The sequence below is a fragment of the Salmo salar genome, chromosome 13, assembly GCF_965601325.2.
Source record: "Salmo salar chromosome 13, fSalSal1, whole genome shotgun sequence".
NCBI classification, from domain to species: domain Eukaryota; kingdom Metazoa; phylum Chordata; class Actinopteri; order Salmoniformes; family Salmonidae; genus Salmo; species Salmo salar.
This window is the reverse complement of record NC_138303.1, coordinates 113,678,888-113,705,231: the sequence shown is the minus strand read 5'-3', so window position 1 is coordinate 113,705,231 and position 26,344 is coordinate 113,678,888. Positions and strand designations below refer to the sequence as shown.

Genomic DNA, 26,344 nt, shown 5'->3' with positions numbered 1-26,344 from the left:
ACATTAACCCTAACCTGACATTAACCATAACCTGACATTAACTCTAACCTGACCCTAACCCTAACCTGACATTAACCCTAACCTGACCCTAACCCTAACCTGACACTAACCCTAACCTGACATTAACCCTAACCTGACATTAACCCTAACCTGAAACTAACCCTAACCTGACATTAACCGTAACCTGACCCTAACCCTAACCTGACATTAACTCTAACCTGACCCTAACCCTAACCTGACACTAACCTGACATTAACCCTAACCTGACACTAACCCTAACCTGACATTAACCCTAACCTGATATTAACCCTAACCTGACACTAACCCTAACCTGACATTAACCCTGACCTGACATTAACCCTAACCTGACATTAACCCGAACCTGACATTAACCCTAACCTGACAATAACCCTAACCTGACATTAACTCTAACCTGACACTAACCCTAACCTGACATTAACCCTAACCTGATATTAACCCTAACCTGACACTAACCCTAACCTGACATTAACCCTAACCTGACATTAACCCTAACCTGACATTAACCCGAACCTGACACTAACCCTAACCTGACATTAACCCTGACCTGACATTAACCCTAACCTGACATTAACCCGAACCTGACATTAACCCTAACCTGACAATAACCCTAACCTGACATTAACTCTAACCTGACACTAACCCTAACCTGACATTAACCCTAACCTGACCCTAACCCTAACCTGACATTAACCCTAACCTGACCCTGACCCTAACCTGACGTTAACCTGACATTAACCCTAACCTGACATTAACCCTAACCTGACCCTAACCTGACCCTAACCCTAACCTGACATTAACCCTAACCTGACACTAACCCTAACCTGACACTAACCTGACACTAACCCTAACACTAACCTGACACTAACCCTAATCTGACATTAACCCTAACCTGACATTAACCCTAACCTGACACTAACCCTAACCTGACATTAACCTGACATTAACCCTAACCTGACATTAACCCTAACCTGACATTAACCCTAACCTGACATTAACCCTAACCTGACACTAACCCTAACCTGACATTAACTCTAACCTGACATTAACCCTAACCTGACATTAACCTGACCCTAACCCTAACCTGACATTAACCCTAACCTGACCATAACATTAACCTGACATTAACCCTAACCTGACACTAACCCTAACGTGACATTAACATGACATTAACCCTAACCTGACATTAACCCTAACCTGACATTAACCCTAACATGACATTAACCCTAACCTGACCCTAACATTAACCTGACACTAACCTGACATTAACCCTAACCTGACACTAACCTGACACTAACCTGACATTAACCCTAACCTGACACTAACCTGACACTAACCTGACATTAACCCTAACCTGACATTAAACCTGACCTGACACTAACCCTAACTTGACATTAACCCTAACCTGACATTAACCCTAACCTGACATTAACTCTAACCTGACCCTAACCCTAACCTGACACTAACCTGACATTAACCCTAACCCTAACCTGACACTAACCCTAACCTGACATTAACCATAACCTGATATTAACCCTAACCTGACACTAACCCTAACCTGACATTAACCCTAACCTGACATTAACCCTAACCTGACATTAACCCGAACCTGACACTAACCCTAACCTGACATTAACCCTAACCTGACATTAACCCTAACCTGACATTAACCCGAACCTGACATTAACCCTAACCTGACATTATCCCTAACCTGACATTAACTCTAACCTGACACTAACCCTAACCTGACATTAACCCTAACCTGACCCTAACCCTAACCTGACATTAACCCTAACATGACCCTGACCCTAACCTGACGTTAACCTGACATTAACCCTAACCTGACATTAACCCTAACCTGACCCTAACCTGACCCTAACCCTAACCTGACATTAACCCTAACCTGAAACTAACCCTAACCTGACACTAACCTGACACTAACCCTAACACTAACCTGACACTAACCCTAATCTGACATTAACCCTAACCTGATATTAAACCTAACCTGACACTAACCCTAACCTGACATTAACCTGACATTAACCCTAACCTGATTTTAACTCTAACCTGACATTTACCCTAACCTGACATTTACCCTAACCTGACATTAACCCTAACCTGACACTAACCCTAACCTGACATTAACTCTAACCTGACATTAACCCTAACCTGACATTAACCTGACACTAACCCTAACCTGACATTACCCCTAACTTGACATTAACCCTATCCTGACATTAACCTGACATTAACCCTAACCTGACATTAACCCTAACCTGACACTAACCCTAACCTGACATTACCCTAACCTGACATTAACCCTAACCTGACACTAACCCTAACCTGACATTAACCCTAACATGACACTAACCCTAACCTAACATTAACCCTAACCTGACCCTAACCTGACACTAACCCTAACCTGACACTAACCCTAACCTGACATTAACCCTAACCTGACACTAACCCTAACCTGACATTAACCCTAACCTGACACTAACCCTAACCTGACACTACCCTAACCTGACATTAACCCTAACCTGACATTAACCCTAACCTGACATTAACCCTAACCCTAACCCTAACCTGACATTAACCCTAACCCTAACCTGACATTAACCCTAACCCTAACCCTATCCTGACATTAACCTGACATTAACCCTAACCTGACATTAACCCTAACCTGACACTAACCCTAACCTGACATTACCCCTAATTTGACATTAACCCTAATCTGACATTAACCTGACACTAACCCTAACCTGACATTACCCCTAACTTGACATTAACCCTATCCTGACATTAACCTGACATTAACCCTAACCTGACATTAACCCTAACCTGACACTAACCCTAACCTGACGTTAACCCTAACCTGACATTAACCCTAACCTGACACTAACCCTAACCTGACATTAACTCTAACCTGACACTAACCCTAACCTAACATTAACCCTAACCTAACCCTAACCTGACACTAACCCTAACCTGACATTAACCCTAACCTGACATTAACCCTAACCTGACACTAACCCTAACCTAACATTAACCCTAACCTGACATTAACCCTAACCTAACATTAACCCTAACCTAACATTAACCCTAACCTAACCCTAACCTGACACTAACCCTAACCTGACATTAACCCTAACCTGACATTAACCCTAACCTGACACTAACCCTAACCTAACATTAACCCTAACCTGACATTAACCCTAACCTAACATTAACCCTAACCTAACATTAACCCTAACCTAACCCTAACCTGACACTAACCCTAACCTGACATTAACCCTAACCTGACATTAACCCTAACCTGACACTAACCCTAACCTAACACTAACCCTAACCTGACATTAACCCTAACCTGAATAATCTGAGTGGTTTTATGTGCTGGACTAACCCTAAACCCCCCCCCCCCCCCCCCTTGCAGGTTTCTGTCCAACACGTCGTTTGATGGTCTGAGCGGTTTCATCTCGTCCCAGGAGGAGACAGTGATCTCCTCAGAAAGCCATCACTTCATCTGGTCCCTGCAACACGACCCCATAGGGAACCCCATGTGGACCAGGCTGGGCCGATGGAAGCATGACAGGGTGCTCATGGACTACACTGCCTGGACCAACAAACAGGTGACCAACATGTCTATGATATCAAAACGTCGTTGTAGCCTTGGGTACCAGTGTTTGTGCTATCATTCCACTTCTTGCCACCTCTTTACTTATGCCAAACATGTTAATACTGCTGTTGCTACTACTATTATATCGTCTTCCTCCTTCCTTCCTTTTCCCTCTCTCTCTCTCTCCCTCCCTCTCTCTCTCTCTCCCTCCCTCTCTCCCTCCCTCCCTCCCTCTCTCCCTTATGGACTGTGCTGCCTGGTCTAACGATTAGACGTCCCACCAGAGAGGGGACTGGCGTCACCCGTCGAGGCTCCACCTCCGGGTGGTGACGTTAGTGGAACACCCGTTCGTCTTCACCCGGGAGGTGGATGAGGACGGTCTCTGTCCCGCTGGTCAGCTCTGCCTGAACCCCCTCACTAACAACACAGCCCTGCTCCAGTCTCTCTTCCTCCAGATGCGGGGGCCTAACGATAGCATCCCCGTGGAGTATAAGAAGTGTTGCTACGGCTACTGCATCGATCTACTGGAGAAACTAGCGGAGGACATGGGATTTGACTTCGACCTGTATATTGTAGGCGACGGCAAGTACGGTGGGTTTAAGAACGGACGTTGGACAGGGCTGGTGGGAGATCTTCTCAGCGGAGCGGCCCACCTGGCGGTCACATCCTTCAGTATAAACTCGGCCCGGAGCAGGGTTATAGACTTCACCTCCCCGTTCTTCTCCACCTCTCTGGGCATCCTCGTACGGACCCGGGACACGGCCGCGCCCATCGGGGCCTTCATGTGGCCCCTGCACTGGTCTATGTGGCTGGGTATATTCGTCTCTCTACATGTTACTGCCGTATTCCTGACCATCTACGAGTGGAACAGTCCGTTTGGGATGACGCCGCGAGGCAGGAACAGAGATAAGGTGTTCTCCTTCTCCTCGGCTCTGAACGTCTGCTATGCCATCCTGTTTGGCCGTACAGCTGCCATTAAACCTCCTAAGTGCTGGACGGGGCGGTTCCTCATGAATCTCTGGGCTATCTTCTGCCTGTTCTGTCTGTCCACCTACACAGCCAATCTGGCCGCTGTTATGGTGGGGGAGAAGACCTTCGAGCAACTCTCAGGAATACACGATCCAAAGGTAAGGACATCTCAGCTGTATTTAACACCTATCAAATACGGGATAAAAAAATGAATGGTATATTAGATGAGTACTACTTGTAATACATACATAAATAGTTCCTCATTTGTGATTGGTGACTTATTGGTGAGTATGGAAAGATGGGTTCATAAGGTGTTGTGAGGCCGAGGGTTAGGGTTAGTACAGCTAATACAGGGCTGAGGGGAGACTAGTACAGGACTGAGGGGAGACTAGTACAGGGCTGAGGGGAGACTAGTACAGGGCTGAGGGGAGACTAGTACAGGGCTGAGGGGAGACTAGTACAGGGCTGAGGGGAGACTAGTACAGGGCTGAGGGGAGACTAGTACAGGACTGAGGGGAGACTAGTACAGGACTGAGGGGAGACTAGTACAGGACTGAGGGGAGACTAGTACAGGACTGAGGGGAGACTAGTACAGCTAATACAGGACTGAGGGGAGACTAGTACAGGACTGAGGGGAGACTAGTACAGGACTGAGGGGAGACTAGTACAGGACTGAGGGGAGACTAGTACAGGACTGAGGGGAGACTAGTACAGGACTGAGGGGAGACTAGTACAGGACTGAGGGGAGACTAGTACAGGGCTGAGGGGAGACTAGTACAGGACTGAGGGGAGACTAGTACAGGACTGAGGGGAGACTAGTACAGCTAATACAGGGCTGAGGGGAGACTAGTACAGGGCTGAGGGGAGACTAGTACAGGACTGAGGGGAGACTAGTACAGGACTGAGGGGAGACTAGTACAGGACTGAGGGGAGACTAGTACAGGACTGAGGGGAGACTAGTACAGGACTGAGGGGAGACTAGTACAGGACTGAGGGGAGACTAGTACAGCTAATACAGGGCTGAGGGGAGACTAGTACAGGGCTGAGGGGAGACTAGTACAGGACTGAGGGGAGACTAGTACAGGACTGAGGGGAGACTAGTACAGGACTGAGGGGAGACTAGTACAGCTAATACAGGGCTGAGGGGAGACTAGTACAGGGCTGAGGGGAGACTAGTACAGGACTGAGGGGAGACTAGTACAGGACTGAGGGGAGACTAGTACAGGACTGAGGAGAGACTAGTACAGGACTGAGGGGAGACTAGTACAGCTAATACAGGACTGAGGGGAGACTAGTACAGGACTGAGGGGAGACTAGTACAGCTAATACAGGACTGAGGGGAGACTAGTACAGGACTGAGGGGACACTAGTACAGGACTGAGGGGAGACTAGTACAGGACTGAGGGGAGACTAGTACAGGACTGAGGGGAGACTAGTACAGGACTGAGGGGAGACTAGTACAGCTAATACAGGGCTGAGGGGAGACTAGTACAGGGCTGAGGGGAGACTAGTACAGGACTGAGGGGAGACTAGTACAGGACTGAGGGGAGACTAGTACAGCTAATACAGGACTGAGGGGAGACTAGTACAGGGCTGAGGGGAGACTAGTACAGGACTGAGGGAGACTAGTACATGACTGAGGGGAGACTAGTACAGTTAATACAGGGCTGAGGGGAGACTAGTACTAGTACAGGACTGAGGGGAGACTAGTACAGCTAATACAGGGCTGAGGGGAGACTAGTACAGGGCTGAGGGGAGACTAGTACAGGACTGAGGGGAGACTAGTACAGGACTGAGGGGAGACTAGTACAGGACTGAGGGGAGACTAGTACAGCTAATACAGGACTGAGGGGAGACTAGTACAGGACTGAGGGGAGACTAGTACAGGACTGAGGGGAGACTAGTACAGGACTGAGGGGAGACTAGTACAGGACTGAGGGGAGACTAGTACAGCTAATACAGGGCTGAAGGGAGACTAGTACAGGGCTGAGGGGAGACTAGTACAGGACTGAGGGGAGACTAGTACAGGACTGAGGGGAGACTAGTACAGGACTGAGGGGAGACTAGTACAGGACTGAGGGGAGACTAGTACAGCTAATACAGGGCTGAGGGGAGACTAGTACAGGGCTGAGGGGAGACTAGTACAGGACTGAGGGGAGACTAGTACAGGACTGAGGGGAGACTAGTACAGGACTGAGGAGAGACTAGTACAGGACTGAGGGGAGACTAGTACAGCTAATACAGGACTGAGGGGAGACTAGTACAGGACTGAGGGGAGACTAGTACAGCTAATACAGGACTGAGGGGAGACTAGTACAGGACTGAGGGGACACTAGTACAGGACTGAGGGGAGACTAGTACAGGACTGAGGGGAGACTAGTACAGGACTGAGGGGAGACTAGTACAGGACTGAGGGGAGACTAGTACAGCTAATACAGGGCTGAGGGGAGACTAGTACAGGGCTGAGGGGAGACTAGTACAGGACTGAGGGGAGACTAGTACAGGACTGAGGGGAGACTAGTACAGCTAATACAGGGCTGAGGGGAGACTAGTACAGGGCTGAGGGGAGACTAGTACAGGACTGAGGGAGACTAGTACATGACTGAGGGGAGACTAGTACAGTTAATACAGGGCTGAGGGGAGACTAGTACTAGTACAGGACTGAGGGGAGACTAGTACAGCTAATACAGGGCTGAGGGGAGACTAGTACAGGGCTGAGGGGAGACTAGTACAGGACTGAGGGGAGACTAGTACAGGACTGAGGGGAGACTAGTACAGGACTGAGGGGAGACTAGTACAGCTAATACAGGACTGAGGGGAGACTAGTACAGGACTGAGGGGAGACTAGTACAGGACTGAGGGGAGACTAGTACAGGACTGAGGGGAGACTAGTACAGGACTGAGGGGAGACTAGTACAGGACTGAGGGGAGACTAGTACAGCTAATACAGGGCTGAAGGGAGACTAGTACAGGGCTGAGGGGAGACTAGTACAGGACTGAGGGGAGACTAGTACAGGACTGAGGGGAGACTAGTACAGGACTGAGGGGAGACTAGTACAGGACTGAGGGGAGACTAGTACAGCTAATACAGGACTGAGGGGAGACTAGTACAGGACTGAGGGGAGACTAGTACAGGACTGAGGGGAGACTAGTACAGGACTGAGGGGAGACTAGTACAGGACTGAGGGGAGACTAGTACAGGACTGAGGGGAGACTAGTACAGCTAATACAGGGCTGAGGGGAGACTAGTACAGGGCTGAGGGGAGACTAGTACAGGACTGAGGGGAGACTAGTAAAGCTAATACAGGACTGAGGGGAGACTAGTACAGGACTGAGGGGAGACTAGTACAGGACTGAGGGGAGACTAGTACAGGACTGAGGGGAGACTAGTACAGCTAATACAGGACTGAGGGGAGACTAGTACAGCTAAGACAGGGCTGAGGGGAGACTAGTACAGGACTGAGGGGAGACTAGTACAGGACTGAGGGGAGACTAGTACAGCTAATACAGGACTGAGGGGAGACTAGTACAGGGCTGAGGGGAGACTAGTACAGGGCTGAGGGGAGACTAGTACAGCTAATACAGGGCTGAGGGGAGACTAGTACAGGACTGAGGGGAGACTAGTACAGGACTGAGGGGAGACTAGTACAGGACTGAGGGGAGACTAGTACAGGACTGAGGGGAGACTAGTACAGGACTGAGGGGAGACTAGTACAGCTAAACAGGGCTGAGGGGAGACTAGTACAGGCTGAGGGGAGACTAGTACAGGACTGAGGGGAGACTAGTACAGGACTGAGGGGAGACTAGTACAGCTAATACAGGACTGAGGGGAGACTAGTACAGGACTGAGGGGAGACTAGTACAGGACTGAGGGGAGACTAGTACAGGACTGAGGGGAGACTAGTACAGGACTGAGGGGAGACTAGTACAGGACTGAGGGGAGACTAGTACAGCTAATACAGGGCTGAGGGGAGACTAGTACAGGGCTGAGGGGAGACTAGTACAGGACTGAGGGGAGACTAGTACAGGACTGAGGGGAGACTAATACAGCTAATACAGGGCTGAGGGGAGACTAGTACAGGGCTGAGGGGAGACTAGTACAGGACTGAGGGGAGACTAGTACAGGACTGAGGGGAGACTAGTACAGGACTGAGGGGAGACTAGTACAGGACTGAGGGGAGACTAATACAGCTAATACAGGGCTGAGGGGAGACTAGTACAGGGCTGAGGGGAGACTAGTACAGGACTGAGGGGAGACTAGTACAGCTAATACAGGACTGAGGGGAGACTAGTACAGGACTGAGGGGAGACTAGTACAGGACTGAGGGGAGACTAGTACAGGACTGAGGGGAGACTAGTACAGCTAATACAGGACTGAGGGGAGACTAGTACAGGACTGAGGGGAGACTAGTACAGGACTGAGGGGAGACTAGTACAGCTAATACAGGACTGAGGGGAGACTAGTACAGCTAATACAGGACTGAGGGGAGACTAGTACAGGACTGAGGAGAGACCAGTACAGCTAATACAGGACTGAGGGGAGACTAGTACAGCTAATACAGGACTGAGGGGAGACTAGTACAGGACTGAGGGGAGACTAGTACAGGACTGAGGGGAGACTAGTACAGCTAATACAGGACTGAGGGGAGACTAGTACAGCTAATACAGGACTGAGGGGAGACTAGTACAGGACTGAGGAGAGACTAGTACAGCTAATACAGGGCTGAGGGGAGACTAGTACAGCTAATACATTACTGAGGGGAGACTAGTACAGGACTGAGGGGAGACTAATACAGGACTGAGGGGAGACTAGTACAGGACTGAGGGGAGACTAATACAGGACTGAGGGGAGACTAGTACAGGGCTGAGGGGAGACTAGTACAGCTAATACAGGACTGAGGGGAGACTAGTACAGGGCTGAGGGGAGACTAGTACAGGGCTGAGGGGAGACTAGTACAGGACTGAGGGGAGACTAGTACAGGACTGAGGGGAGACTAGTACAGGGCTTAGGGGAGACTAGTACAGGACTGAGTGGAGACTAGTACAGCTAATACAGGGCTGAGGGGAGACTAGTACAGCTAATACAGGACTGAGGGGAGACTAGTACAGGACTGAGGGGAGACTAGTACAGCTAATACAGGACTGAGGGGAGACTAGTACAGCTAATACAGGACTGAGGGGAGACTAGTACAGGACTGAGGGGAGACTAGTACAGGACTGAGGGGAGACTAGTACAGGACTGAGGAGAGACTAGTACAGGACTGAGGGGAGACTAGTACAGCTAATACAGGACTAGTAAAGGCTCAGTGCGCTACTTTAGTGAAAAAATACATTTTTCAACAACAAAGAATAATTGTATTAATATTTTTGAGGGGTGCTGCTGCTCTCTCAGCACCCTTACTTCCCACGGCTGTGGTACCATGTAACAGTGTGAAAGTGGGTTTGAGTCCGACCTCATGCTTTTCTAGCACACCCCCTCCTCTTATATTTCCCGTCTGTCTTTCACCGTCCTTGTCTAAACAATATGAAAGCAGTGGGACAACCCAACTCCTCTAAAAAATAAAACAATTATAATCACAGTTTAGTTCAAAGTTGCTATTGTCACGTGCACTAGTACAGTGAAGCCTTTCTTGCTCTTTCCCAACAATACAGTAATCAATATCAGTAGTACTATAAAACAGAAGGTCAGATATAAAAGCACCACTAATAAGAAATTAAAAGAACACCAGACAGTAAGTTTAGATGTAGGTATGGGAAAGCTCTCTAACAGTTCCAGGAGGTGGGAAAGCTCTCTAACAGTTCCAGGAGGTGGGAAAGCTCTCTAACAGTTCCAGGAGGTGGGAAAGCTCTCTAACAGTTCCAGGAGGTGGGAAAGCTCTCTAACAGTTCCAGGAGGTGGGAAAGCTCTCTAACAGTTCCAGGAGGTGGGAAAGCTCTGTAACAGTCCCAGGAGGTGGGAAAGCTCTCTAACAGTTCCAGGAGGTGAGAGAGCTCTGTAACAGTTCCAGGAGGTCAGAGACCACAGTAACAGTTCCAGGAGGTTAGAGACCACAGTAACAGTTCCAGGAGGTTAGAGTCCACAGTAACAGTTCCAGGAGGTTAGAGACCACAGTAACAGTTCCAGGAGGTTAGAGACCACAGTAACAGTTCCAGGAGGTTAGAGACCACAGTAACAGTTCCAGGAGGTTAGAGACCACAGTAACAGTTCCAGGAGATTAGAGACCACAGTAACAGTTCCAGGAGGTTAGAGACCACAGTAACAGTTCCAGGAGGTTAGAGACCACAGTAACAGTTCCAGGAGGTTAGAGAGACCCCAGTAACAGTTCCAGGAGGTTAGAGACCACAGTAACAGTTCCAGGAGGTTAGAGACCACAGTAACAGTTCCAGGAGGTTAGAGACCACAGTAACAGTTCCAGGAGGTTAGAGACCACAGTAACAGTTCCAGGAGGTTAGAGAGACCCCAGTAACAGTTCCAGGAGGTTAGAGATCACAGTAACAGTTCCAGGAGGTTAGAGAGACCCCAGTAACAGTTCCAGGAGGTTAGAGACCACAGTAACAGTTCCAGGAGGTTAGAGGCCACAGTAACAGTTCCAGGAGGTTAGAGACCACAGTAACAGTTCCAGGAGGTTAGAGACCACAGTAACAGTTCCAGGAGGTTAGAGGCCACAGTAACAGTTCCAGGAGGTTAGAGACCACAGTAACAGTTCCAGGAGGTTAGAGACCACAGTAACAGTTCCAGGAGGTTAGAGACCACAGTAACAGTTCCATATTTTCTGTTCTTCCAGCTCCATCACCCGTCACAGGGGTTCCGCTTCGCCACGGTCCGGGAGAGCAGTGCCGAGGATTACCTGAAGAAAAGCTTTCCAGAGATGCACGACTACATGAGACGGTACAACGTTCCAGCAACCCCAGGTGGAATAGAACATCTGAAGTGAGTCATGACTATACAATACTGACTCATTACAGCTTTAACACGGGTACCAAGATTATACAATACTGACTCATCACAGCTTTAACATTAAACAATACTGACTCATCACAGCTTTAACACGGGTACCAAGATTAAACAATACTGACTCATCACAGCTTTAACACGGGTACCAAGATTAAACAATACTGACTCATCACAGCTTTAACACGGGTACCAAGATTAAACAATACTGACTCATTACAGCTTTAACACGGGTACCAAGATTATACAATACTGACTCATCACAGCTTTAACATTAAACAATACTGACTCATCACAGCTTTAACACGGGTACCAAGATTAAACAATACTGACTCATCACAGCTTTAACACGGGTACCAAGATTAAACAATACTGACTCATCACAGCTTTAACACGGGTACCAAGATTAAACAATACTGACTCATTACAGCTTTAACACGGGTACCAAGATTAAACAATACTGACTCATCACAGCTTTAACATTAAACAATACTGACTCATCACAGCTTTAACACGGGTACCAAGATTAAACAATACTGACTCATCACAGCTTTAACACGGGTACCAAGATTAAACAATACTGACTCATCACAGCTTTAACACGGGTACCAAGATTAAACAATACTGACTCATCACAGCTTTAACACAGGTACCAATATTATACAGTATTTTATTTAACTCGGAAAGTCAGTTAAGAACAAATTCTTATTTACAAGGAATAGTGGATTCACTGCCTTGTTCAGGGGCACAATGACAGATTTTTACCTTGTCAGTCCAGGGATTCGATCTAGTAACCTTTCGGTTACTGGCACAACGCTCTAACCACTAGGCTACCTGCCGCCCCAGTACAGACATAATACCGGCAATGGGAGACTTCATAACTGTTTTGAATATGTCAGAAAGTCCCACATAAAATACTCTGACAAAGAGAGACAGATTTACAAAGTCTGTGGCCAGCGCTCTAGTTAAACAACCTACACCATGTTAATGTTACCTCAGACTGCAGATCCGTAGGTAATCGCCCACAAAGCTACAACTGAGACTGCAGATCCGTAGGTAACCGCCCACAAAGCTACACCTCAGACTGCAGATCCGTAGGTAACCGCCCACAAAGCTACACCTCAGACTGCAGATCCGTAGGTAACCGCCCACAAAGCTACACCATGTTAATGTTATCTGAGATTTGCACTTGCTAGCTAATTTGTCCTATTTAGCTAGCTTGCTGTTGCTACCTAATTTGTCTTGGGATATAAACATTGAGTTGTTATTTTACCTGAAAAGCACAAGGTCCTCTACTCTGACAATTAATCCACACAAAAAACGGTCAACTGAATCGTTTCTAGTCATCTCTCCTCCTTCTAGGCTTTTTCTTCTCTTGACTTTATATTGCGATTGGCAACTTTCATAAATTAGGTGCATTACCACCACTGACCTTGTTCGTCATTCAGTCACCCACGTGGGTATAACCAATGAGGAGATTGGGTACTTGTTTCTATAAACCAATGAGGAGATGGGAGAGGCAGGACTTGCAGCGCGGTCTGCGTCAGAAATAGAACTGACTTCTATTTTAGTCCTTGGCAACGCAGACACTCATTGGCGCGTGCGAGCATTGTGGGTGCAATATTTGAATAACAGATTTCTAAATTTATTTTGCAACGCTCGCGCACACGAAGTGAGCGGTGTAGTCAGCCTGTAACACAGGCTACAACTGTATCTCACTTCTCAATGATCATGCATTTACCACAGCAGATGCTCTTGGATCTTTAGCTGTCAGGAATAAAGGTCTATGAAATAACACATATGGAATCATGTAGTAAATAAATAAGTGATAAACAAATTACAATATATTTTATATTTTATATTCTTCAAAGTAGCCACCCTTTTCCTTGATGACATATTTGCACATTCTTGGCATTCTCTCTACCTGCTTGGGCCATGAAACACGAGCAATGGACATTAGAGTGGTGGAAATCTGTCCTTGGTCTGATATGTCCAAATTTGAGATTGTTGGTTCCAACCGCCGTGTCTTTGTGAGACTCAAAGTAGGTGAACGGATGATCTTCGCATGTTTGGTTCCCACGGTGAAGCATGGAGGAGGAGGTGTGATGGTTTGGGGTTGCTTTCCTGCAAAAACATTCTGCAGCGATACCCCATCCCATCTCATTTGCGCTTAGTGGGACTGTCATTTGTTTTTCAGCAGGACAATTACACAACACACCTCCAGGCTGTGTAAGGGCTATTTGACCAAGAAGGAGAGTGATGGAGTGCTGCATCAGATGACCTGGCCTCCACAGTCACCCGCCCACCTCAACCCAATTGAGATGGTTTGGGATGAGTCGGACCGCAGAGTGAATGAAAAGCAGCCAACAACTGCTCAGCATATGTGGGAACTCCTTCAAGACTGTTTGAAAAGCATTCCAGGTGAAGCTGGTTGAGAGAATGCCAAGAGTGTGCAAAGCTGTTATCAAGACAAAGGGTAGCTACTTTGAAGAATATAAAATATATTTTGATTTGTTTAACACTTTGTTGGTTACTACATGACACCATATGTGTTATTTCTTAGTTTTGATGTCTTCACTATTATTCTACAATGTAGAAAATAGTAAACATTTAGAAAACCCTTTAATGAGTAATATTAAATATTTGGACAAGCAATGTCAGAGCGGCATATACTAAGATACAGTAGAATAGAATACAGTATATACATGTAAGATTAGTAATGTAAATACTCAAGCCAATGCTCAATGTTACTCCAGAAACATAACATTTACTCAAATACTTTGAGTGTTGGCTTGACTCTGCTGTTGAGCATTGGCTTGAGTCTGCCTTTTGTGACTTTGAGCGTTGGCTTGAGTCTGCCTGGAGTTTGCTTGAGTCTGCCTTTGAGCGTTGGCTTTGAGTACCAGGCTGGAGAGACGCACTGGAGACCGGGTGCGTGGAGGCGCACTGGAGGTCTGGAGCATAGGGCTAGCACAACCCGTCCTGGCTGGATGCTCACTTTAGCCTGGCAAGTGCGGGGTGCTGGCACAGGACACACTGGGCTGTGTAGGCGCACTGGCGACACAGTGCGTAGAGCTGGCGCAGGATATCCTGGACCGAGGAGGCGTACTGGAGCCCAGGAGCGCTGAGCCAGCACAACCCGTCCTGGCTGAATGCTCATTTTAGCCCGGCAAATGTGGGGAGCCGGCAACGAGCACACCGGGCTGTGAATGCGCACCGTACGCATCACCGCATAACACGGTGCCTGACTGGTGCCAGTTAAAACCCCCTAAGGCCGATGTCAGCACTCCCACGTAGATCAAATTAGCATAATACAAAAGTCCCCATAAAAATCTGTCAGTTTATGCTTGAGAGATATATTTTTTGCATTGGATAAGTTTCAATCCACCGCATCTGCTTATGTCATACTTCCGCATCTGCGGTGAAAGGTGACAGAGTTAGACCGGTGTTTGTCAGACCATGAGACATCCTGAAAATCGGTCTTCTCACAAAATTATCTGTAGTGTCCGAATGGTTTGGCCTACATATTACGACCCCTCCATGAAAAGATGAGACTCTCACGAACACAACAGTATTGTCACGACTGTGTGTAGGAACGGACCAAGGCGCAGCGTTCCACATCTTTATTACATTGGGAAACCTAGCCAAACAAACTATAAACAAACAACAAACCGTGACGACAGAGGTGCAACATGCACTAACTCAAAATAATCTCCCACAAACACTGGTGGGAAAAACAACTACTTAAATATGATCCCCAATTAGAGACAACGATGACCAGCTGCCTCTAATTGTGAATCATACAAAAACCCCAACATAGAAAAAAGAAACTAGAACACAACTTAGAAAAAAGAAACTAGATAAACCCCCCAGTCACGCCCTGACCTACTCAACCATAAAAAATAAGAGCACTCAATGGTCAGGATGTGACAAGTATTCTCCATTTTGCTCTATGACCCCCTCACAAGCGTCTTGGGACTCATCTGTAGTTGGTACAGCCGATCTGCCAACTTCTGTGTACAGTGTATGAACATTTTGGACTACACACTAATATGATCACTCTGTGGAAAGGTGAGAATCTCACAAGCACGTACATGTCAGTCATTTTGCTCTTCCCACAGGCCTCACAAGACTTGTCTGTAGGTATATATGGAGACTGTTTAGTGCCAAAAATAAAGGGTGCGTTTTTCATCAAATACTTGTTTAATATATATTTTTTTATACTTCAAGGGGTCTTCAAATATTGCAAAAAAGGGGCCTTCAAATTTTAAATCATATATTGCAAAAAAGGGGTCTTCAAATATTGCAAAAAAGGGGTCTTCAAATTTGAAATCATATATTGAAAAAAAACTATCTGTTATTCAATGCATTTTTCATCAAATACTTGTTTAATATATATTTTTCATACTTCAAGGGGTCTTCAAACTCTAAATCAAATAGCTAAATTATCCTTTGTATGACCTTCTTAAAACAATTCCATTTAGCTTAGTAGAACCGCCCCCCCCCCTTCCCCCCCACAATTTAGACAGAGTTAGACGCTTCTGGGTTAATCCTTTTAGAATTAGCTTTAATCTGCCTGGAGTTGGCTTGAGTCGGCATGGAGTTGGCTTGAGTCGGCATGGAGTTGTCTTGAGTCCGTCTGGAGAGCTTGAATCTGTCTAGAATGGTATTTTGCAGGTTTTTTTTTAAACTTTTCTATTGGTATATTTAGTTCAAACAGATAAAGTTGAAACCCAGGTCGACTGGGGTGGTAATCTATCCACCCCGTCCTTTTGATCCTGTCCAACCAATCTGAAACTGTCTTCAACTCTGCTACCCAATCTGAAACTGTCTCCAACTCTGCTACCCAATCTGAAACTGTCTCCAACTCTGCTACCCAATCTGAAACTGTCTCCAACTCTGCTACCCAATCTGAAACTGTCTCCAACTCTGCTACCCAATCTGAAACTGTCTCCAACTCTGCTACCCAATCTGAAACTGTCTCCAACTCTGCTACTCCAATCTGAAACTGTCTCCAACTCTGCTACCCAATCTGAAACTGTCTCCAGGCATCATCAATATCAAACTATACTTCCGGAAGTGAGTAACAGCATTAGTGGCCCTGTGCTTTGTTCACTTTTTTCTTTTTGAAATCTGAAACTGTTTCTCAAGTCATCTCACATCTTCTGTGGAGCAGAGCAGAGCCGAGGTAATGGAGCTGGGCGCTGAGATCGGGTTGACGGAATATACAATATCTTTCTCTCATTGTGCGAGAGGAGAGGACTATTCTATGGAAAGACTGGCACTTGCTTTGCAGTGTTAAGATCCATTCATTTTGATAAGGAATTGCAGACTGCGTCTGCTTGTCTGGGTTTCATTCAAAAACAGCACTAATATATTTAGTGTTAATAGCTTGTATTTGTATTTATTATGGATCCCCATTTGTTCCTGCAAAGGCAGCAGCTAGTCTTCCTGGGGTTTATTATGTATCCCCATTAGTTCCTGCCAAGGCAGCAGCAACTCTTCCTGGGGTTTATTATGGATCCCCATTAGTTCCTGCCAAGGCAGCAGCTACTCTTCCTGGTTTCCAAACACATTAAGACACTTACATCACACATAAAACAAAAGATAAAACAGTACATCATATAACATCAATAGACCACTGCACATCTATAATACAAAATGTTTTATATCACCATACAAAATTATTACAATGTACATGTGTGTATGCCTGTGTTTCTACCTGTGTGTGTCTCTTCACATCCCGACTGTTCCATAAGGTGAATTTTTATCTGTTTTTTAAATCTGATTCTACTGCTGCATCAGTTACCTGATGTGGAATAGAGTTCCATGTAGTCATGGCTCTATGTAGTACTGTGCGCCTCCCATAGTCTGTTCTGGACTTGGGGACTGTGAAGAGACTTTTGGTGGCATGTCTTGTGGGGTATGCATGGGTGTGCCAGTAGTTTAAACAGACAGCTCATGACATTCAGCTTGTCAACACTTCTTACTAAAACAAGTAGTGATGAAGTCAATCTCTCCTCCACTTTGACCCATGAGAGATTGACATGCATATTATTAATGTTAGCTCTCAGTGTACATTTAAGGGCCAGCCGTGCTGCCCTGTTCTGAGCCAATTGTAATTTTCCTAAATCCCTCTATGTGGCACCTGACCACATGACTGAACAGTAGTCCAGGTGTGACAAAACTAGGGCCTGTAGGACCAGCCTTGTTGTTAGTGTTGTTAAGAAGGCAGAGCAGTTCTTTATTATGGACAGACTTCTCCCCCATCTTAGCTACTATTGTATCAACATGTTTTGACCATGACAGTTTCTAACCTATGGTTACTCCAAACAGTTTAGTCACCTCAACTTGCTCAATTTACACATTATTCATTACAAAACTTGTTTGAGATAAAGGGATTAGTGAATGACTTGTCCCAAATACCATGCTTTTTTAGACTAATTTATTCATTTCTACCCATTATGAAGCTAATTGCAGCTCTTTGTTAAGTGTTGCAGTTATTTCAGTCACTGTAGTAGCTGATGTGAATAGTGTTGAGTCACCCGCATACATCATAGACACACTGGCTTTACTTAAAGCCAGTGGCATGTCACTAGTAAAGATTGTAAAAAGTAAGGGGCCTAGACAGCTGCCCTGGGGAATTCCTGATTCTACCTGGATTATGTTGGAGAGGCTTCCATTAAAGAACCCCCTCTGTGTTCTGTTAGACAGGTAACTCTTTATCCACATTATAGCAGGGGGTGTAAAGCCATAACACATACGTTTTTCCAGGAGCAAACTGTGATCGATAATGTCAAAAGTCACACTGAAGTCACCAAAGTCACACAAACTTTTTATAATAAATTTCTCTCAGCCAACCATCAGTCATTTGTGTAAGTGCTGTGCTTGTTGAATGTCCTTCCCTATAAGCGTGCTGAAAGACTATTGTCAATTTGTTTACTGTAAAATAGCATTGTACCTGGTCAAACACATTTTTTCCACAAAGTTTGCTAAGGGTTGGTAACAGGCTGATTGGTTATCTATTTGAGCCAGTAAAGGGGGCTTTACTATTCTTGGGTAGCGGAATGACTTTTGCTTTCCTCCGGGCCTGAGGGTACACACTTTCTAGTAGGCTTAGATTGAAGATATGGCAAAATATGAGTGGCAATATCATTCGCAATTATCCTCAGTAACTTTCTATTCAAGTTGTCAAGTTGTCAGGCTTGTTCCACCTATTCCACACTCACTTTACGGCATTCAAAATTACAATGCTTGTCTTTGGTCAGTTGTACTTGGATGTGTAGTGCTTATTGATAGCATGTCATGCCTAAGTTTGCTAATCTTGCCAAGAAAAAAATCATTAAAGCAGTTGGCAATAAAGTGGGTTTTGTGATGAATGAGCCATCTGATTCAATAAACGATGGAGCTGAGTTTGCCTTTTTTTCCCCAGAATTTCATTTAAGGTGCTCCAAAGATTTTTACTATCATTCTTTATATAATTTATCTTAGTTTTATAGTATAGTTTCTTCTTCTTTTTATTCAGTTTAGTCACATGATTCTCAATTTGCCAATCGGTTTTTCAGCCAAACTTATTTGCCATTCCTTTTGCCTCATCCCTTCAACCTTACAATTTTTCAATTCCTCATCAATCCATGGGGATTTAACATTTTTACAGTCATTTTCTTAATGGGCGCATGCTTATTGGTAACTGAAATAAGACATTTCATAAATATGTCAAGTGTAGCATCTGATTGTCCCTCATTACACACCAAAGACCAACAAATAATCTTTACATCAATATCATAGGAATCACTACAGAACTTATTGTATGACCTCTTATACACTATATTAGGCCAAACCTTTGAAAATGTGGTTTTCCTAGATATGGCTACTATATTTTGATCACTACATCCTATGGATTTGGATACTGTTTTAAAACAAATTCATGCAGCATTTGTAAAGATGTGATCAATACATGTTGATGATTTAATTCCTGTGCTGTTTGTAAATACCCTGGTAGGTTGACTGATAACCTGAACCAGGTTGCAGGCACTAGTTACAGTTTGAAGCATTTTCTTGAGTGGGTAGCTTGATGAAAGCCAGTCAATATTGTAATCACCCTGAAAATATACCTCTCTGTTGATATCACATACATTATCAAGCATTTCAAACACGTTATCCAGATACTGACTGTTAGTACTTGGTGGTCTATAGCAGCTTCCCACCAGAATGGGCTTTAGGTGAGGCAGATGAACCTGTAGCCATGTTACTTCAACAGTATTTAACATTATATCGTCTCTAAGCTTTACAGGAATGTGGTTCTGAATATAGACCGCAACACCTCCTCCGTTGGCATTTCTGTCTTTTCTGTAGATGTTATAACCATGTATTGCTACCACTGTATCATCAAAGGTATTATCTAAGTGAGTTTCAGAGATTGTCATAATATGAATATCATCTGTTACTAGCAAATTATAGATTTCATGAACTTTGTTTCTTAAGCTACATATGTTAATAAGGGCCATTTTAGCACTTTTCTGGGATGCTTGATTGTTTTCATTGCTTTACTTGGAAGCTTAGCAGAGGTAGACATGCTCAGGTTATTTTTATTAGTCCAGGGTGAGCTACACACGGTGGACTTCCTACTAGGGTATACCACCTCAGTGCTAACAGTATACATCTGGTTCATAGGCTCATGATTACTGCATACAATAGCTGTAGGATCAGCAGAGGCATTCAGGACATAAATTAGGTTACTTACATTGTGTTTTCCAACACCCCTGGTATAATGTACATTTGCTGAAGCGTTATGATTACTCAGCAACACAATGGCAGGGATTAACTGAGCTGGGCTTGGGTCATTGATTTCCAACACAATATATTACTAAGCACTTTTTACTGGGTAACCCACTTGGGCGCTAGGAACCTTTTTTCTTGAAAAATATGAACATCAGTATTCTCACACTTGAACTATCAGTCAGGACATGAAACAGCAAATTTGATGTCTTTTGAACATCTAAATTTAAAGGCTGAATTGACTTGAATTGAAAAAAAAAAGAATCATCCCTTCATTTTAGTCAATGTTAGACAGAGGTGCAATTCAGTAGTAAATCTTCTTCTGTTGTTTCAGGCATGATCCACAGCAACTTGATGCTTTCATCATGGACAAGGCCTTACTAGACTACGAGGTGTCTATAGATGCAGAATGCAAGACACTCACTGTGGGGAAACCATTTGCGATTGAAGGCAAGTATATTGACATGAAATAACGTGTTAATGTTAATATCCATACTAAAGAGGAACCAGACAGGAACACCCTGTTTCCTCTCCTTTTCACATTAGATATAGAACCACTGGTAGCAAGAATATAGTAAGACATATATAGATATAGTACCCACCAGGGTTGTGCTCAATTCAGATCTGAATGCATCAAATTCCAGTTCAATTCTTGAATTTGAATTGAATTTGAATTTAAGTTTTAAACAAAAATACAGAAATACAATTATAATTTAAATTAAAGGAAATAGAATTGAAATCACAGAAAACATCACAGATATCATTATATACATGCATCTAAAATATTGATGAAGTAATTTATTTTTAGGACAAAGTGTATGATCAAGGAAAGCAATACCTGTATGAGAAAATTCTAATTTTTATTTCATTAATTACTTACATTTTGTTCAATATGTGGAAAATACTACATTTCCCAGAATGCATTCCTACAACCCTGAAGTTGACCCTAAAACCTTAAAAAATAAGCCAAACAAATGAAATGGTTGGTAGAAATATACACTGAGTGTACAAAACATTAAGAACCTGCTTTTTCCAAGACATAGACTGGCTGACCAGGTGAATCGAGGTGAAAGCTATGATCCCTTATTGATGTCACCTGTTCATTCCACTGTAGATGAAGGGGAGGAGACAGGTTTCAGAAGGATTTTTAAGCCTTGAGAAAACTGAGACATGGATGTGTATGTGTGCCATTCAGAGGGTGAATGGGCAAGACAAAATATTTAGGTGCCTTTGAAAGGGGTATGGTAGTAGGTACCAGGCACACTGGATTGAGTCAAGAACTGCAACGCTGCTGGGTTTTTCACGCTCAACTTGACACAACGGTGGGAAGAATTGGAGTCAACATGGGCCAGCATCCCTGTCGAATGCTTTCAACACCTTTCAGTCCACGCACCAACGAATTGAGGCTGTGCTGAGGGCAAAAGGGGGTACGACTCAATAGTAGGAAGGTGTTCCTAATGTTTTGTACACTCAGTGCTTAGAATAGCCATTTACACTAAGGTTAAATGAGGTTATGAACATTGTTTCCAGAGAAAAGTGATATATTCTTTGCTATCTGGAAGTGTGACCTGTCAGATTCAATATAACTCTCATCTTCAATAACGGAGTGGAATTTCTTTGAATTGTACTGAATTAAATTATACTTGCTCTCACTCAAACCAAATTATAATTCTACATCCTGTGGGGTAGTGGCGGATTTAGGCATAGGCGCCCAGGGTGGCATCTTCCCGGGGCGCCCGCACAAAGATAATACAGTTGAAGTCGGAAGTTTACATACACCTTAGCCAAGTAGATTTAAACTCCGTTTTTCACAATTCCTGACATTTCATCCTAGTAAAAATTCCCTGTCTTTGGTCAGTTAGGATCACACCTTTATTTCAAGAATGTGAAATGTCAAAATAATAGTAGAGAGAATTATTTTTTTCAGCTTTTATTTCTTTCATCACATTCCCAGTGCGTCAGAAGTTTACATACACTCAATTAGTATTTGGTAGCATTGCCTTAAAGTGGTTTAACTTTTACGTTTTGGGTAGCCTTCCACAAGCTTCCCACAATAAGTTGGGTGAATTTTGGCCCATTCCTCCTGACAGAGCTCATGTAACCGAGTCAGGTTTGTAGGCCTCCTTGCTCGCACACACTTTTTCAGTTCTGCCTCAAATTTTCTACAGGATTGAGGTCAGGGCTTTGTGATGGCCACTCCAATACCTTGACTTTGTTGTCCTTAAGCCATTTTGCCACAACTTTGGAAGTATCCTTGGGGTCATTGTCCGTTTGGAAGACCAAAACGGACAATGACCCCAATGACCCATTTACAGCCAGCAGCATACCACCCTGAATTCGACTGTTGGCTTGCTTCTGAAGCTAAGCAGGTTTGGTCCTGGTCAGTCCCTGGATGGGAGACCAGATACTGCTGGAAGTGGTGTTGGAGGGCCAGTAGGAGGCATTCTTTCCTCTGGTCTAGAAATGTCCTGCTTCCTTTCAGATGGGATGTTAAACAGGTCTCCTGACTCTCTGAGGTCATTAAAGATCCCATGGCACTTATTGTAAGAGTAGGGGTGTTAACCCTGGTGTCCTGGCTAAATTCCCAATCTTGCCCTCAAACCATCACAGTCACCTAATAAGTTTACAATTGGCTCATTCATCCCTGTAACCGTAGGTTGTTGCTATAAATGAGAATGTGTTCTCAGTCAACTTACCTGGTAAAATAACAGATAAATAAATTTGCAACCAAGCTTTAACTTCCTCACTGATGTCTTGAGATGTTGCTTCAATATATCCACATAATTTTCCATCCTCATGATGCCATCTATTATGTGAAAGTGCACCAGTCCCTCCTGCAGGAAAGCACCCCTACAACATGATGCTGCCACCCCCGTGCTTCACGGTTGGGATGGTGTTCTTCGGCTTGCAAGCTTCCCCATTTTTCCTCCAAACACAATTATGGTCATTATGGCCAAACAGTTCAATTTATGTTTTATCAGACCAGAGGACATTTCTCCAAAAAGTACGATCTTTGTCCCCATGTGCAGTTGCAAACCGTAGTCTGTTTTTTTTTATGCCGGTTTTGGAGCAGTGGCTTCCATGCTGAGTGGCCTTTCAGGTTATGACGATATAGGACTCGTTTTACTGTAGATATAGATACTTTTGTACCTGTTTCCTCCAGCATCTTCACAAGGTCCTTTGCTGTTGTTGTCACAGTTGTTGTTGGTAGAAATGGACCAAAACGCAGCAGGTACGTGAATGCTCATCTTGATTTTTAATTATCTTCAAAAATGAACATACAAAATAACAAAACCGAAAAACGAACAACTAACAAACAGTCTGGCAAAGCAAAGCTCAACACAGAACAATCACCCACAAATCACACACACAAACACACCCTAATATATGGGACTCTCAATCAAAGGCAGATAGACAACACCTGCCTTCAACTGAGAGTCCCAACCCCAATTAACCAAACATAGAAACACACACACTAGACTATCAACCAAAAACCCGGAAATACTAAATCAAACACCCTTTACACAAACACACCACCCCGAACCACATAAAACAAATACCCTCTGCCACGTCCTGACCAAACTACAAAAACAATTAACCTTATACTGGCCAGGACGTGACAGTTGTTCCGGGATTGATTTGCACTTTTCACACCAAAGTACGTTCATCTCTAGGAGACAGAACGTTTCTCCTTCCTGAGCGGTATGACGGCTGCGGGGTCCCATGGTATTTATACTTGTGTACTATTGTTTGTAAAGATAAACGTGGTACCTTCAGGCATTTGGAAATTGCTCCCAAGGATGAATCAGACTTGTGGAGGTCCCCAAAACATTTTTTCTGAGGTCTTGGCTGATTTCTTTAGATTTTCCCATGATGTCAAGCAGAGACACTGAGTTTGAAGGTAGGCCCTGAAATACATCCACAGGTACACATCAAATTGACTCAAATAATGTTATTTGGCCTATCAGAAGCTTCTAAAGCCATCTGGAATTTTCCAAGCTGTTTAACGGCACGGTCAACTTAGTGTATGTTAACTTCTGATCAACTGGAATTGTGATACAGTGAATTATAAGTGAAATAATCTGTCTGTAAACAATTGTTGGAAAAATTACTTGTGTCATGCACAAAGTAGATGTCCTAACCGACTTGCCAAAACTATAGTTTGTTAACCTCTTGGGGCTAGGTGGGACGCTAGCGTGCCACCTGTGGTGCACTCCATCAACAGCAGGTGCATTTCAAGAGCGGCAAATTTGAATCCAAATAAATGTCAAAATTCAAATTTTTCAAAAATACAACTATGTTACACCATTTGAAAGATAAACATCTCCTTAATCTAACCACGTTTTACGATTTCAAAAAGGTTTTACGGCGAAAGCATAAATTTAGAGTATGTTAGGACAGTACATTTACAAGAGTTGTGTGTAATGTTTTGTCAAGTCAAAGACAGGGTCACCAAAACCATAAAACCAGCTAAAATGATACACTAACCTTTTACAATCTCCATCAGATGACACTCCTAGAACATTATGTTAGACAATGCATGCATTTTTAGTTCTATCAAGTTCATATTTATATACAAAAACAGCGTTTTACTATGGCATTGATGTTGAGGAAATCGTTTCCCTCCAATAACCGGCAGTCAAGTCAGCGTCACAAATTAAATAATTAAAATTAGAAAACATTGGTAAAATATTATATTGTCATTTAAAGAATTATAGATTTACATCTTTTGAACGCAATCAACTTGCCAGATTTAAAAATAACCTTACTGGGAAATCACACTTTGCAATAATCTGAGCACTGTGCCCAGAAAAATACGCGTTGCGATACAGACTAGACGTCATGTTGGGGAGATCTAAAATCGAAAATACTATGTAAATAATCCATTACCTTTGATTCTCTTCATCAGATGTCACTTCCAGGTATCACAGGTCCATAACGAATGTAGTTTTGTTCAAAAAAGCTCATCATTTATGTCCAAAAATCTCCGTCTCGTTAGCACATGATGTAAGCCAGCCGGACTTCTCGTCATGAACGAGGGGAAAAAATATATTTCCGTTCGTTCAAACATGTCAAACGTTGTATAGCATAAATCATTAGGGCCTTTTTTAACCAGAACATGAATAATATTCAAGGTGGACGAATGCATAGCCTTTTATAACGTATTGGAACGAGGGTACCCAACATGAAGTAGCGCGCCAGGTGTCTAATGGGACATCACCGTTCCATGGCTCTTGTTCGGTCAGATCTCCCTCCAGAAGACTCAAAACACTTTGTAAAGGCTGGTGACATCTAGTGGAAGCAATAGGAAGTGCCAAAATATTCCTAAACCCCTGTGTTTTTCAATGGGATAGGTTTAAAATCAATACAACACATCAGGTATCCACTTCCTGTCAGAAAATGTCTCAGGGTTTTGCCTGCCAAATGAGTTCTGTTATACTCACAGACACCATTCAAACAGTTTTGGAAACTTTAGAGTGTTTTCTATCCATATATAATAAGTATATGCATATTCTAGTTACTGGGTAGGATTAGTAACCAGATTAAATCGGGTACATTTTTTTTATCCAGACGTGCAAATGCTGCCCCCTAGACCCAACAGGTTAACAAGAAATTTGTGGAGTGGTTGAAAAACAAGTTTTAATGACTCCAATCTAAGTGTATGTGAACTTCCAACTTCAAATATACATAATTATAATAATAATATTCCGAATGGTGACATTTGCGTGATCGGTTTTCTATCGCTCATTTGCACATCACGTCAATGATATCATGTCACAGTGTGGGACAGTGGGTCAATTAACCTTGTCGGAGTGGGCGCCCTGATTCTAGTTTGTGAGCTAAGGTCTCCCACTCAGAAGTACGAGATGGGGAAAAGGGGCGGGGGTAGGTTGACTTCAGGTCTCCCCACTGGAAGCCTGAGGTAGGGGGAGCGGGGGAATCTATCAAATAGCGCACCTCTAACTTTGTACAGTACTAATGCAATTAGT

The 26,344-nt window shown here is 44.1% G+C and overlaps 1 protein-coding gene across 1 annotated transcript in view; it reads left to right on the top strand.

Moving 5' to 3' along the window:
- LOC106568587 (glutamate receptor ionotropic, NMDA 3A) overlaps positions 1–26,344 on the top strand; it is a 129,083-nt gene that overhangs the window by 40,522 nt on the left and 62,217 nt on the right. The window contains exons 3-6 of the mRNA XM_045692701.2: positions 3,473–3,668; positions 3,928–4,782; positions 11,410–11,555; positions 20,689–20,804. Coding sequence (XP_045548657.2) covers positions 3,473–3,668; positions 3,928–4,782; positions 11,410–11,555; positions 20,689–20,804 — 1,313 coding nt within the window. The remainder of the gene's footprint in view (positions 1–3,472; positions 3,669–3,927; positions 4,783–11,409; positions 11,556–20,688; positions 20,805–26,344) is intronic.